Source organism: Aythya ferina, assembly GCF_964211825.1.
Source record: "Aythya ferina genome assembly, chromosome: 1".
In the NCBI taxonomy this organism is placed as follows: Eukaryota; Metazoa; Chordata; class Aves; order Anseriformes; family Anatidae; genus Aythya; species Aythya ferina.
Window position 1 is genome coordinate 18,711,199 of NC_140296.1, and position 16,705 is coordinate 18,727,903.

Below are 16,705 nucleotides of genomic sequence, written 5' to 3' on the forward strand. Positions count from 1 at the left end.
GTATCATAAAATGCACTGCTAAGAAAGAAACAATTTTTAAACCCTTAAAACAGAGAATAATTTTTTCACTGTATGCACAATGGTAACAATGGGACTAGGAGAAACTACCAGATGAAGTCTGTTTACAGTAAATAAAGTTAAGAATACATCAAAAACTTCAGCTGTATTAGAAATTCTACTAAATCAAAAAAAAAAAAAAAAGTATCATTGTGCAATCTCAGAACTGGTTTAAAATTCTTATCTGTTTCAAAACACAAAGGCTTTTTCAAACTCCCATTCATACATTACGACTTAAGTATGGTTGTCTAAAGATATGTTAGAATGAATGCTTGTAGAATGATAGGCCGTCCTTGTTAGAAATAATTGTTAAAGTAAAAATATATCACTTCCAATTTTAATTCCTCATCTTAAGGTTTAAAGGACACTACATGTAAAGTAGAAGTTAATACAAGACCAGAATACTTATTGTATATGCCACTTCAAGTTTGCATTATGTTAAAAATAAAACAGCTAACTCTATATTCTTGTATACAACTTGTACCACTTCTAGTAAGCTTTTCACTGCACCGCTGCATCTATATGTTCTTGCAGTGCATTAATTCCAGATGAAGGATTTCAGTAATCAACTCTGTGGGAGAGTTGCACACACTCTTCCAAAGCTTTCTTCCACCTTTACTTCTCTGCTCAAAAATTTCATCAGGTAAAAGTCACAAAAATTATGCATAGTGGTTGAAGTGCTTTCCATCTGAACCATTCCTCTTCCCTACTTATGCTACATTTTTGCCCCATCTAGGCACAAAAACTTCAACAGTTTCTATTCATGCAGACTTAGGAATTTAAAAATGCACCAGCTGAAGGATGGCCAACCTGTAGCAAGCAATCCAAGCACAGAAACCATGTAACCTTATCTCAGAGAGCTGCAAGAAGCAAACCAGCAGAGCACTTGCTGTGGCCAATGTTACCTGCTTCTCCCAGTGCCTTAAACTGCAGGGTTTAGGCCACTACCTCCTGACAACAAAAGAATCCAAGGGAGCTAATCCCATCTCATCCCTGTGGGATGGCTCCCCAGCTTCCTCTTCCTGCAGCTCTCTGCAGTGAGCAACATGGATCTCCTGGCTCTGGCACAGGACGATTTTGACACACAGTTTATATGGTCAGGAAGTTGTACTACCCCAGAAGATGTTATATTAGAATATTAACATGCCATGAAATCTCATACTTGGCACTGCAGAAGTTGGGATCACAGAGTATCACTTGTAAATTACATCAGATGATCATTACACGCTATTTCACAAAATATGAGTTTACTATTAGGTTGGAACGCACTAAGGGACTTAAGTATTGAATTCTTGATCTTCATCACCCCCAAAGGAATTGCATACTTGAAAGCGGTTTTCTTTTTTTACAATGTGAGCACATACGGAAAGAGAAGATTGACTATTTTTCTACTGCAGGTTTCTCAAACACAATCAGTAAAATCAAGTGGTAAGTTAGTAATATCACAAAGGAACACTTTTGTTTCCCCACTATCTTTACTAAAAACGCTAAGAAAAGAAGTCCTGCAGAAAACAGGAAATCATCTTTTCTAACTAATTCTCTTAGAATGCCTCAGAACATATTTAATATAGTCTTCTCAGTCCTACAGGAAGTGTTACTGTACAAAAAGTAGAACAATTAGTTCTTCTACAAAGCCCAAAATCAGAAAGTAGCTGAGAAACTAGCACTTTGTTTTATGCATCAAGTTGTACCTGTAAAGAGGAGCAGAATTTTCCCAGTGACTATAATTAAAATAGTATAAACAAGTATTATGTGGATCACTTATTCGTTGCTTCCTCTCTAAAAGTAGCTTTAGCAGTAAAAGGTATCCCTCCTACATGAAACTAAAGCATTCCTAATACAGGTTGTGCTTATTTAATTGCTTTGGTTGATAGAAATCATACCCTTGCCCAATATAGATCATCCTGAATATTTAGAAACTGACTACTTTGATATCCCTATTTTGCTAGTCCTTCAGGATGAATCTTCAAAGGCAGAACAGACCTAAATTACTAATATAAGTAATGTAGAAATTATAGCGAAGAACATTCTTAAACGATCTTTTGGTCTCCTTTGGTAAAGATCTTCATATTTTCATCTTCAGTCTTACAGTAGGGTCAAAGGGGAGAGGGATTTCAGGCTCCTTATGAAGTTAACATCGCCCAATTTGTTTCTGAAGTGTATTATACTTAATAAATTCAGCATAAAACAAAATAAGCAATTCAAACAAACTAACAGTTTGAACTGCTTTAAAATTTAAAATCTTCAGTCCAAATAGGGCACCCCCTCATGGAAGCATTAGGTATTCCCATGACTCCCACTTAAATTCAGTAATTTTACAAGAAAAAATAGTTTCCTGAATAAAAAAGGCAAATGATTATCTGAATACCTTCACTTAACTGAAATGTTGCTTCACCAGATTGTAGGAAAAGTGTGGTGTCATCATACAAGAAAGTAACTACATTGCTAAATTTGTACCATTCCATTCATGAGAATGATGGAATAGTGAAGGAAAGACTGTAAGTAAGAGGGCAGCTTGATAAGATAGACTGAATATAAAAAAGTACAATGTATTTTCAAATTTGACTTTAGTCAGGTAAAATTTACTTACATTATCCATGAAATTTGGCTTAAATCCTCCCTCCTGCTGTCGTCTCAGTTCCTCCTGTTCCCTCTGCCGTAGCATCTCTTCTTCACGTCGTCGATGTTCTTCCTCATGCCTAGAATATTTTTCAAAAACTATGTCAACTCAGACTCATGACCTGTTCACACTCAGTCTCAGGAGCTAACATCGAGCACAAACAAAACTAGTCATTATTTACTTTTTTATTCAGTTTAAGGAACTAATCTAGTCCGCCTGATAGGCTTATTATTGAAATATTTTTGTTCAGCTGGTTTACAGGTATTCACAATACCAGTATATTCTATAACCATTCTTCCAGCTATAGCTTACCTGTTCTAACTGTTAAGCAGGTTAAAACACGTCCCTTCCTTCTTAACCCCCTAACAAGTTACTACAAATTAAATTATTTCAATACTGCTGGAAGCCGTATTTTTTAACTCTGTAAAGCGTTTTGTTCTTTTCTCTCATCTATATTTCTGATATTTAATATAAGAAGTGCTTAAGTAGAAATCCAAACACACATGTTCAATTAATGTATTTTCTTAAATTTTATAAATTTAAAAATGTTATAAATTTGCAATGCTACTGTTCCACATACATATGAACACCGCTAGATCTTACAAGTGTGTTCTACTACACAGCTATGCTTCTTCCATCAGATGTTCAAAGCAAATAATGATATGAAACATTTATGTGAAGACATTTCCAAGCTAGTTAGGCTCGGATATTTACAACAGAACTAGCAGAGCTGAAACGAAATGAAAAGTACTAGAAATAGTTGGAATCATTCTTTCATATTAGCATAAATCACCACTTTTCTGTGGTAGAACATCAACGGAAACGTACCACATCATGCTTTTGAAACACTTTTAAATAGCAGAAATGTTTGTATTTCATATTAGAAGTTTTACATGCTACAGTATCTAAATTCATGCAGGCTGACATCAGCTGTGTCCTTTAAATTACTGCCACAACTTCACACAGTACAAGACAGAATACCTCAATTGTATCTGCTTGCGTTTTTGAAGTTCTTGATTCCGAAGTTCTTCCAAACGCCTCAATTCTTCTTGGCGTCGCATGAGATCTAACAGGATTAAAAATGTAATCAAGATGAAAGCTCTTAATCTACCATATGGAAACCTAGAAAACGCTACTGCCATCAGATTATCCTTGTTGTATTCAATTTTAAAACAAAAGGAGTTTCTCGGTGCATTTAACTAGTTCCTTCCCATAAAATTAAATTTAACATATGAAAAAAACACACCAGACTCAAGTCTCACAGAATCATGGAAAGGTAGAGGACTGGGAATGCTTCCAAAGCAGATTATGGAAACAGAAATTTGAAGCCCTCAAACAAAGAAAACAGTAGGAAAAATGAATCACTTAGAAGATGTCCTGCTTTTACATCTTTGGCAAGGCATCAATCTTCCCTCAATGCTGTGCACTGCTAAAGTCACACTAGCAAGAAAACAAATACAGTACATGCTCTCCACTATCCATTGCAAACAACTGCATGGCACATCAAAAAAAAAGTGAAGTGTATGTCAGGTGCATGGGATCTGAGCCTCCATAGAGATTAATCACTTGACCATGCTTATACTGACTTACAAATGCCTGATCTTTAACACCACCAGAGAGAATAGCTATATGGTCTAAAAAGCAGGTCCCAGATAAAGGTAATACTGATTTCTCCCTGGAAATTCACACATTCTTCAATGACTATTAGTTCTACCACTCATTACAATAAAAGCAGTTGCTTGCTTTTTCTATCTTCATACAACACTGGCCACAATATTTACGGACACCATGATGAAAATTCCACCCTACCACCTATTACATGTTTTTTATGCTTCAGATCAAATACTCCACATATTTCTATGTTTTTCTTCACTACATTAACTAAAGCACCTTTATTAGCTATACAAATCATTTTCAAACTTGCAGCAGCATATATTACAATTTAATCTTTCACACCAGTACACTTTACCAAAATATTACTTGTTTTCTTTTAACAAAGATTACCCGATTTTTACTAGATAATATCCTTACTGACAATAGAAGTCCTTTCTCTCATGCATATTTTGCAGGCTTGCTTTTCTCCCATTTCTTCTGAAAAATCAACAGAGAATGAAGATTCACTCATATCACAAAGCCTGAGGGCTGTGTCTTTTCAACAGCACATGCCACAGCAGACTTGGCCAACGTTGTATTCAAGGAGTGACACAAACTTTTTAAAATAACCTTCAGATTGTTTCGGAATACAACTGATTTTTTTTTTAGTTAATTTTTAGATTGTTTCATGATTTAACTAAGATCAAGAATCCACCTGTCCTGCATTCAATATTGCCCACCATGGAAAAAGATTATTTCCTTGTAAGTTGTCTTTACTTTCTTTCCTATTCATGTAGCATTCTTTTTTTTCTTTTTTACATTAATACACTGAAACTAGATTTTTTGCCTTCTATCACTAATTGCTATGAATTTATTATTTAATTCCCTTTACTTTAAGTTGAATAGTCCTAATAATTATGATTATTGCCGTCCCCAAAATTGTTTGTACTTTAAAGGTCAGCAGAACAATTGGATTCAGTACCATTTGTCAACAGCAGAATCTTGGCAGAAAGCTTTACTAGCCAAATGAAAATCCAGATCTGGACGTTCAGGCTGTGCACAGAGCCACTCATATTAGAAGATCTGCAGTGCTGGTAATTCTGAGCTGACATATGTTGGGGACGGGCCCTTTCCCTGAACAGAAATAAACCTGCACTAAAGCAGATAGCTGTGATAGAAGAGCCAGAAAGCATGACTATTAGCTTCAGTACCTTCTTGTGCTAAAAAAAAAAAAAAAAAAAAAAAAAAAAAATGTCTTCAATATTCAACTTCCTGCAGAGCATAGGACTGAAGGTTATAGAAAGGTTAAAGTGTACTTTCACCTGAGGAATTAATCCTGCAAGCAAGAATAACAAATCCAAACAGATTAGGTTGTTTTAGCTATTTTTTCAGATTTTAGGAATTGAAAACAAATGTCTGATTTCCATATAGCCAACAAAGAATGAAGTTTCTTGTTACATTTAGTCAAGATTTCCATTATTTTGATGAACTACTTAACCACCATTGTAGTATTTACAAAAGCCTGAAGCATGCCAGCAATATGTAGATCTGAAACATCATGCCAATTTACTTACACATGGAAACATGTACTCTGCTTTACAAACCACTTCTGACTCAGTCTGTCAAAACATGACACTTAAAAGTGAAAAATTACACATATCAGAAGAATGAAGTCTCCCTCTCCAGCCTTAATTCCACACCATGAAAACCCAAGTATTTAAGCCAGCACATTCTAGTGCAAGTCCTCATAGCTTTCATAAAGCAATTTTTATAAAACTTTTCCCTTCATCTGCAGAAGTATATGGACTGGAGTAAACTCATCCTTCTCGCTCCTGACAACTACTATACTGCAGCTTTACATCTCATATTTCAGAATAACTGTTTCAACACACTTTGAAATCAATACAAAAACATTAATTCTAGGTTTTGATGCCTCAAGTCTCACTGTATCTTTCTTTAAGTGCCTTTCTTAAAATTAGCTCATTGCTAATAAATATTCTTGGTATGGTCTGAACCACCTACTCCCAGAGACAGTTCAGACCAGCAAGTTTCAGAAGCAGCTAATGTAAAAATACAGGAAAAACTAGCTGATTTTCATATACCCTGAAGCTGGTAAGAGAAAAAGAAATGGAACTAATGTTTGCTAACCACTAGAGCTTGGCAAGCCATATACCTGCATGTCAATAAGCAGAAATCTAAGTATCTTAGCAAAATTCCAAGTTGTTTAGTATGAAGCAGAAGCACTCTGCTAATTAAGGAGGACGGAAAAAAACTCTTCCCACAGTAAGAAAAAGCACGTTTCCTCACTGGAATATTAGCACCAAAACTATTTGTATTCTAGTGGCGCTTCAGCAGGAGGAGTAATTCTTTTTCTTTTCCATATAAAAAAGTGGATCATAATATCTATTCAAAAAATGAAACAATTTTTCCTTCATTGTCTCTAAAAGGAACCCTATTATCCATGGAACACACCAAACCTTTTTCTCCTGATTTTTACCATTAAGATCTGTATTAATAACAAGCCACTGTCTTATCTCAGTTTAGAGCATGATTCAGGCATGATAATTTCAGCAAGATATCCCTAACCTTGCCCTCAATTACAGGCAACAGGTAGATGAATACTGAAAATAAGTTATGAGTAACAACTCTTGAACTGGATCATTAGCACTGCCAACTAACAATTAGTGAAGCCAATGATAAACATATCTAAACTGAATTTCAGCACTGAATCATCTTCACCAGTATCAAATAGTCACACACAAAATTTAAAAAAAAGTATCTAATTAATGCAGGCTTGATTAAAAAAGGACGGGGGGGCACCGTGTATTACGTGCATTATTATATCACATTAATATTCCTTATTTAAAATATGACAATTTCAGGTGCTATGACAACTATTTGGCATTTTAAAACTGGTTTTGATTTTATTATGCTCTGTATTTCAGTACAAATTCTCATAAAAACATGCATTCTTATTAAATACCAGCACACTGGTTTAGAAAAAACAGGCTAGGTAAACTTTTTCCTAATGACAATTTCCATTTGCAGCAGAACTTGAATAGTGGAATACTAAATAAGAAAACACAATATGTTTCTTTAAACTCTCTTCCAGTTAAGATAATGTTTTAAAATTGATTTGAAGAGACTATGAATTTATATTCAATGTAACCAAGCAAACAAAGAACGTAGGTGGCTTTAACGCCACCAATCCAGTGAATATCCTTATCCACCTCATGCAGGTATTTTTAATGCCATTCAAGTCAGCAGAAAAAAAAAATAAGATGAACAATTCTCACAGAGGGATGCTGCACTATCAACAAAAAAAATGTTAAGAGTAAAGTTCTAAGTAACACCAAATAATTGCAACAGAAAGTTTGCATGAGTTACCTGGGTTTAAATTTTGAAACGTTACTACTTAAAATCTCAAGAACTTCAAATACCTTTAAAATGACAAAGCCTATTCAGACTTTCAAGTTAGTTATTGAACAGTCATGATTTAAGGCTAAGGATAAGAATCTTTTTAGTCAGCCATGATCTCCCTTCATTTAAGATTTTTTAACAAGTTAAAATACTTCAGCGTTGCATTTGTGCAAAGAACCTGGAGAAACTGATTTCAAAATCTAAAGTCTTTGCAAAATCAAAAATCAGGACTCAGAAGTCTTGTAATGTGAACTAAAATCAAATGGTATTCAAAAGACCTCAGCTGAAAAGCAATGCAAAAAGTAGCAATTGCATGTCTACAGCATTTTGGGAAGTGTTTTGGAGAGAAGGCTAATAAGCAGAAAGTACCAGGTACTTGCCCTCCTACTGCCATTTCCACCCAACTCCATTCTGAAAGGTAGGGCTTGTAAACAATTGCTGAAGGGCTTTCTTTCCTGCAAGACCAGGGAGAAAGCCAGCCCACATAATTACAGAAGAGGGACACATGATTTCAGGATTTCAAGAATGACTTTAAGAATGGTTGGGTTGCAATGGTTACCTGTAGGATCATATATAAGACTACTTGGTTGGGTTTCAAAAGAAAAAAAATAAATAAAATTAGCTATTAGAACATTTGAAATTGTATCAGAGGTACACGGGACAGCCCAAATAAATAGGAGGGATCATTTGAATTTCTTCCTGCACAGGGCCCCAAAACAGTACTTAGTCCTTTGTTGTACCATAAGCAACACCAAAACCAGAAAAATAATTTTACTGATGAACGTGAAGCTACCATTCATTCTCTTTACACAAACTACTTACATCTGACAAACTTAAGTGAAGACACAAACCCAGGCAATCTCCCTTTCCAGTTTCTTAATCCATCAGTGCCAGTCATCAAGAAGCATGTGTAAGGGGAAAAACGTCTTCCTTTTTCTCATTTCAATGCATTTAATTAAATAGTGCCTAGCAAAAATCTCTGCATTTAACATATAGCTCAATATGCTACAGAAAGAAAATCTGAGGAAAAAAAATTAATACTAGTAGATTATCTGGTTTTTACCTTGCCTCATCAGCATTAGCTGATGCTCATGTCTAGCTGCTTCCATTTCTGCCTCTAGTTTCTCTTTGGCTTCTCTAATGTTCCTGTCAACCTGTTCACGCTGTTGCTTTTCCATCTCATCAAGAGCCTTCCAACGTGAAGCATACTCAAACTCAAATGTTCCAGGTTGAGCAAAACGCGGAGGCTGTTCTCTTTCCCTAATAAAAATTTTGCAGTTAAAATGTACAGAAGGACACATTTCCATCAACAGCTGTAACAGCCAAAGAATTTCTGAAGAATCACTTCAAGTGTAGACCTGACTTTAAATCAGATTATTATAATGTAAACCAGTTTGACAATGTTTAATTCAGCTGTTAAGGTAATATAACTAACCTGAGCAGAGAAACTGTCTAAATAAAAATCTGTTCAATTTATCAAATTTGAAGGTAAAAAATCATATTTATAATGGTACAAAATATTAAGCTGTGATACTAGATTAACTGTTCAGCTTTCTAAAGTGGTCAATTCACACAAGCAATTAGAGTGCATACAAAGGCTTACTGAACAGATCAGAATATCAGCAAGAATCTTTAATAAAGGAGCCAACATTTTATCTTACTTTCTAGCAGCGAACACTGTAACACTGCTGTATTTTTAAGTGTTATTCTGCAGGCTTACCTGCTTAACAGAGTAAGGGTTTCAGTTTCAAGCAACATGATTTCTAAATGGTAATCAAATCTCAAAATCAACAATTATTTTTTAATGAGATGATGGAACTCTTCTTTCACCTTGTGCTCAAGACTTTCTTTTATGCTCAAAATTTTATCTGAAGCATAGAAGCTGCCAAGATTTACATCCCACTGACTTTACAAACAGTTAAAGGGCTAATCAGAGGACATAATGTCTGTGGGTATACAAATCTGCAAAATCAGATCACACCCCAAGTCACAGAATCAGAGTGGTTTGGACGGGACCTTAAAGACCGCCCAGTTCCAACCCCTCTGCCATGGGCAGGGATGCCACCCAGGTTGCCCAGGGCCCCATCCAACCTGGCCTTAAACACTTCCAGGGACGAGGCATCCACAGCTTCTCTGGAGAAAGTCCACAAAAGAATGTACACTGACTATCAATAATTTCCAGTTGGTTTCAGTGGAGACCAGAAAACCATCGACTTTAATAAAACCACAAAAAGTTAAACTAAGGATTCAAGTCTCAATTTTACTATAATTAGGAGAACTTAGAAAGGTCCTATTCAATCCTAAATGTTACAATGTTTTGTGTGAAAGAACAGTTCAGCTGGAAGAGACCTACAAAGACTGCTGAGTCCAACAGGTGCACACTACACCCGGTGACAAACTGCCTGAACGGTAGAGCTCAAAGGGTTGTAGTGAATGGGGCTGTACCTGGCTGGTGTCACTAGTGGTGTTCCCCCCAGGGCTCAGTTCTAGGGCCAGTTCTGTTCAACACTGTTATCAGTGATCTGGATGCAGGAGTGGAATGCATCCTCTACAAGTTGGCTGATGACACTAAACAGGGAGGTGCTGCTGACTCTATTTAGGGAACGTAGGACCTTGCAGAGGGATCCTGGCTTGCATCAGGAATAGTGCGGCCAGCAGGAGCAGGGAGGTGATCGTCCCCCTGTACTCAGCTCTGGTGAGGCTGCACCTCGAGTGCTGTGTTCAGCTTTGGGCCCCTCACAAGAAGGGCATCGAGGCCCTGGAGCGTGTCCAGAGCAGGGCTACGGAGCTGGTGAAGGGCCTGGGACACAAGTCCTGTGAGGAGTGACTGAGGGAACTGGGGGTGTTTGGTCTGGGGAAGAGGAGGCTCAGGGGAGACCTCATTGCTCTCTGCAACTGCCTGAAATGGTCAAGAGAGGTGATTCTCCTGCTATATTGAGCATGGGTGGCCCCACAACATTAAAAGGACATTAAGGTACTTGAAAGCATACAGAAGAGGGCAACAAAACTGGTAAAAGGGCAGGAAAGCATGTCCTGTGAAGGGAGGCTGAGGACACTTGGGTTGTCCAGTCTGGAGAAGAGAAGACAAGACGTGGCCTCATTGCTCCATGAAGCTCCCTGAGCAGGGAAGTGCAGAGGGAGGTGACGGTCTCTGCTCCCTGGGAATCGATGGCAGGACGCACAGGAACAGCACGAGGCTGTGTCATGAGAGGTTCAAACTGGGCATTAGGAAAAGTCTCTGCACCATGCGGGTAGTGAGACACTGGAACAGGCTTCATTGAGAGATGGTTAATGCCACGTGTCTGTCAGTGTTCAAGAGGCATTTGGACAACACCCTCAATGATCTGCTTTAACTTTTGGTTAGCCCTGAACGGGTCAGGTGGTTGAATGTGATGATCCTTGCAGCCCCCTTCCAACTGAACTATTCTAATTCTGAATACAAAATTACATGGCACCTTTTTGTGGGAAGTTAATTGACCTAAGTCTGCCTTTGCCTTTGGCTGTATAAAATATGCATACAAAATATTGCTTCCAATTACACAAACTTGAATTAAAAAGAGTGTATATTTACTAAGCTAACAAAGTAATTAAATAAATTTTTAAAATAAGGTTAAACACAACTTACTTGTGATATTGTTGTGTTTTTTGCATTAGCTTCTCTGGAAGCCCATCTTCATCATCAAATTGCTCCATTGGTTCTACAACAACAGGTCGAGGTGTTCTGGAAGAGAATTTCAGTTCAGTAATTAAAACCATAAAAGAAACTGTTTAAGATCTTATTTTGGTATTTTGAAGATGCTCTCTAGAAAAATAGCATGTTATCTTGAAGTCCTAAGTTTTACAAACCTTTACATAATAATTTTTAAAATCAGGATTTGTTGGAATTTTATCTTTGAAAGTGATTATTGGTTCTACACACAAAACTAGCTATTCTACCTATAAAATACAATTTACATTATGTAGTTATGTTAATTGTGAAGTATAGGAATATTTAAATATTTCTTAAAATCTCAAAAACATTTTCATCAGAAAGGCATGATTACATTTGGAAATGACCAAACCCAAATCAGAGCACTCACCCTATTCACATTTACCAATTTTACTTTTGAAAGTTACTCTGCAATTAAATAGGCTTGGTAATTTGGCATTATTTTTCCAATGATAATTAGAAAATGACTTCTGCATAAATTATTTAAAGCTCGTTCTTTGAATTCTCAGTATCAGCATAAGTGATCAGAGGCAAGTGTTAGCTAATGCAAGGATAGCAGAATAAAATCCTGAACTGTATAATAAAAAAAAAAAAAAACAACTCTGTACCAGTTTTGGAAACACCCAAACAAGACCTTAAAATTGTAACAAAAGAGCTACAAAGCTGCTATTTTCAGAACACCAGCTCATAACATTTTGTTCCACACTTTCATGTATGGATCTTTTCAGGGAGGGAAAAAAAACGTGTTTTAACAACATGGACAGCTGGAAAAGAAACCTTTGGGTATTGAGGCAATTCAAAAAAAAAAAGTCTAATCACAGAGCACAACTTAGCAACTATTTTTCCTAAAATTATCTGCATGACAATTGCTGGCTGTTCTAGCATTTAAATGCAAATGATCTGTGGGGGTAACAAGCTGATGATTTAAAAGAACAATTTTAAATCTCTAAATTCACATTTCAAATGCCTCATTTTGATGCATTTGGCCCATGATTTGAAAAAAAATTATATCTATTCAGGCAAAGGAATCTCACCTAAAATGTGAAATTCCTGATTCTGAAGCAAAACATTAAAAAGATTGCATGGCAGCAGACACATACTAATTATGATTGCAACTGTGCATTAAGGGACATGTCAGCCACTTAAGCAAGACAAAGATCAAGTACTTTTTCCTCACTCGGGCCATGGTTAGATGATCACGTCCATCAAACAAAACTATCCGGCAGCTACTAAATCAAGACTACCCTCCCCTGTATCCTAGCTTCTTTTTCCCTGCCACATCTCTCACACCCAGAATAGTACTCATGTAACTCTATAGCATTCACTGAACTAGATTAGTTGCCTGGTTTGGCTCACCAGGCTTCCACTCAACCACTAGTGCCAAGAAAATCCAGACAAGAACAAAAAGGAATCAATTGCTGGTGCCCACTGATAACAAAGACTTCCTGAGATTGAATTTACTACACATCTACTTGGGTCGGATTATCAGGATTTGGTTAAGTGACAAGATTTATGAGATTATCACCAGAAAGAGGAGTTCCAAACTTTTTTTCCCCCATCCACAATCTCTTCACTTTCTGAAACGGTCAAAAATGAACTTAACAAAAACAACTGAATATTTTATGTTTTTTCAGCAAGCACAAATGGCTTATATAAGCATCAAAAACAGTTCTCAAGCAGTTAAGAGATCAACAGCACAGTCAGGGCAGGAAGAGAAGCAACCACACATTCCCTGATTTGATGGCAGCAAGCTTCAATGCTGTGGAATCACAGCCTTACTTTCCCAAATGATAAGGGGGAATGTTAATCTATCACTTCACACTGTCTCTAAGAAAACATTTGAAAATGTCACAAGTTAACGTGTGAAAGTACAGCCGTTAACAACTCTCATCAAGTACAGAAATAAGAGATGTTAGAGAGAAGTGATGCAATATGCAAGCTTGCTTGTTCTTCAAAGATTTCCAGAAACTGCCATCAACTTGTTCAAAATTTATTTAAAAAATACTAATTACTTATGGCTTAGCAAGCCACAAATAAGTTGTTGATGGAAATAAACACAAAAACATTTTCCTGAGTTTACAGAAATATCAGCAATGTAGTGTATTCATTTGCCAAGAAACAAAAGAATATTTTGTCGTATTGTTACTGGGATCAGAAAGCTCAATCAGTGGAAATAAAGCCTCATTAGGAAAAGACCTACTAAACAAGGGGGGGGACACAAAACATTGCTATTGGACTGAAATATGGTAGTTAAAAGATGTCTAAATAGTCAGCAGAAAAATGTGGTTGTCCACACTAAAACAAAAAAAAAAATGAGTGTATTTTCAAGTATTCGTGTAAATCACTTTAATTTCTCACCTCATTACTTTCATCATTTGATAATAAGATGTAGGGAATGCCTAAGTTTTTTTTTTCTTTCACATAAGAAATACATACTCAACACAAATTCAAACAAAAACCTGTGAACTTACGTTGTTAGCAAGAATGCCCCATCACTGCATCTTTCTAGAGCTTTCCGTGCTGGAGGTTTTGCTGCAAACTCTACGAAACCTTTTCCTGTTGCTCTGCCACGATCATCTACTACAACAACAGCTCTTTCCACTGGCCCAAATTGAGAGAAAGCTTGTTCCAGTAGCTCATTAGAAACCACAGGTGAAAGATTCTTGACTGTTAGGGCAGCTCCATGTGTAGCAAATCGAATTCGAAGTGGTCTGCTCTTCAAAATTGTACCATCAAGTTCTGCCTTTGCTATTTCAGCCAGTGTCCTAGATTCCTTTTTCAAGATATAAAATATTTTATATATTTTATTCGCAAAGACAACAGACATTGCTTTTGCATTGGTTATTTTTCCCCCAGAAAAGTAGCAATTTTTCTTCCCTTAATTTGAGCACATTTGCATTAGGGTCATTCAGCATTCTTTTTTACCCCAAATTTCCTAACCACGGAATGAAAGAACATGCATTTTTCATTCCCTGTGGTTTAATCTAAAACATGACTTGGATGTAAATTTTTGTTGCACGTTAGAGGACTTACGTGCTGCTTCGGTAAAGGCTTTCAGTAGAACTGAAAACTTCACAGTTTTTCACATATGCCTACTGAAGTCTTTATATCCATATATTAGTTAACAATATTTTCAGAAATGATACTAGAGAATCTAAAATGTTTTTTCTTACTTTTTTAATAAATGAAAATATTATTTGAATGAAAATATCACACATGCTCATTACTCTTGTTGGATGAACTCTAAATAGATTCAAAGTTCATCAAGAAACAAAATTACCTTCTTTGCTCATATATTCACTCCTCTTGCATTTATGGCCTTTCTGCACCCATATCCACAACAAAAATCTGTCTCAATAGCTGATTTTTTTCTCATTCCAGAAATTCTTACCAAATATTATACCCCAAAAGCCTTGTATTTAAAGAACTCTTTAGATCACAGGCAATTTTCCAGTTCAACCTACTATGAAATGTTAGAAAATAGTATATTCCCTAAATATAACAGAAAAGGGACATTCGGATAAATACTATATTTAATTTACCTTACATACAAAATTGGGTAATATATGCAAATCTATCACACTTCCTCCAGAAAAATATTTCAGGTTGGGAGATTTTGTCGTGGTCAAAAGCATATAGCAGAATGCTACTTATCTTTGCACTTATCTAGAACAACCAAAAAGATACAAAATCCTAACCAGTAAAATATACAGAAAAATCATAACCAGGTTAACCCAAAACACTTTAAGTGTTTACAAACTTTATAGTTCTTTTCTCAGAACTAGATGAAACAGCCTTCTAAGCACGGAGTCATTAAAACTAATCCTACACATTAAATTGAAAATTTTAAATGCAGGATCACAAGCTTTTAGGATGCTTTTTCTGCATGCTCGAGATAATACTGATTGAATTGTATGAACCCTAAAATCTAGTCTTATCTGGACACAATTCAGACAAACGACACTCCCAATTCTTTGCAATATTGAAATTGTGTATTTGTAGCATTCAAGATGTGCAAAGAGTATTATTTCAAAACAAACCAGTCCAGTCTTTAAAGTTAACTGTGTTTTCATAGGCCAAACCTATACTCATAGTGAGCTGCACAGATTGAAATTTGGTGTGACACAAAGAGGTAACATTTCCAGTCCTGAAGTATGCTAAGTTCTCCCAATTAAATAAAGAAAATCTTTACAAATATTACATGAAAAATGTATTTTTCACAACCATATCTTCCTGTCCGGAAGAGTTACAGGCTGCGGGAGCACCCGTAGCAGCACATAAACTGCAAACTGGTGGAAAAACCCTGAGACCAGCCCCAAAACCAGCGGGGGTTCCCAGCAGTGCCCTGGAAACCCCAAGGCAAGGGGCAGGGGAGGCTGCTCACAATGCAGACCTCTGGCTTGGATGGATGGAGGTAAAAAGGGAACAGGAGGAGAAACCTGAGGAAGCTGAGGGAGCAGCATGAGCAGCAAAGGAAAAAAGAGAGGGGGGGGCAGCTGCTGCCTTCTCCTAGCGGCGAGGGGAGGGCGGGGGACTGGGGGCTCCCAGCTGCAGAGGCCGGGTCACGAAGCGACCCGCGGGGGCTCACGCGAAGCCTCACCAGGCGGATGAAGCCGAAGCCGCGGTCCCGGTTGATGAAGACCTCGCTGGGCTCCCCGTAGCGCTCGAAGAGCCGCTTGAAATCCTCCTCGGTGATGTCGGTGGGCAGGTTGCCCACGAAGAGCCGGCAGCGCTGCGTGTAGCTCTTCTCGCCCGGCTTGAGGAAGCTCTTGATGTCGATGGTGAAGCCGCCCTCCTGCTCCTCGTCCCCAGCCTCCTTCCCCGGCACCAGCGCCATGGCGGCCGCCGCCGCCGCCTCGCTCTCCGCTTCCAGGCCTCGCAAGCCCTTCAGGCCGCCGCCGCCGCCGCCCCCCACCATACCCAGCGGCGCCGCCGGCGAGCTGTTCTCGATCCTCACTTGCTTCAGGTTGCGATTCGCGGCCATCTCCGGGGCCTCGCTCCCTCCTGGCCGGCTGATTCCCGGGGGACGCGGAGCCTGCCCGCTCCGCCGCCGCCTCCCACCCGCAGCCGATTCAAAATGGCGCCGCGGCCGCCCTCGGCGAGTTGCAGCGTCCCTGAGGGGAGCCCCGCCCCCCGCCGCCGCGCGCCCGGAGGGGGCCGCGCATGCGCCGTGGGGCGCGGCGGGGAGTAAGGGGGCGGCTGTAATGGCCGCCGAGGCGGGGCGGGAGGGGAAGGGAGCAGGGAGGTGAGGGGAGGGCTTTTGTTGTAAATAAAGGTGGTGGCGGCGGCTTGATTCTTGTGGTATG

At 38.2% G+C, this 16,705-nt stretch overlaps 1 protein-coding gene across 5 annotated transcripts in view; it reads right to left on the reverse strand.

Annotated features, from left to right (window-relative positions):
- Positions 1-16,478, reverse strand: part of PSPC1 (paraspeckle component 1) — a 63,763-nt gene extending 47,285 nt beyond the window's left edge. For 4 of the 5 annotated variants that reach the window (XR_014694686.1, XR_014694687.1, XR_014694688.1 and 1 more), the window contains exons 1-6: positions 16,000-16,478; positions 13,871-14,172; positions 11,316-11,411; positions 8,754-8,950; positions 3,659-3,743; positions 2,648-2,756 (exon numbers count right to left, since the gene is read on the reverse strand). Coding sequence is in view for 2 of the 5 variants with exons in the window: in XM_084524964.1 (XP_084381090.1) it covers positions 2,648-2,756; positions 3,659-3,743; positions 8,754-8,950; positions 11,316-11,411; positions 13,871-14,172; positions 16,000-16,383 (1,173 nt within the window). In the remaining 3 variants the exon portion in view is untranslated. The remainder of the gene's footprint in view (positions 1-2,647; positions 2,757-3,658; positions 3,744-8,753; positions 8,951-11,315; positions 11,412-13,870; positions 14,173-15,999) is intronic. The other variant, XM_084524963.1, reaches the window with a different exon arrangement.
- Positions 16,479-16,705: the final 227 nt, after the last annotated feature.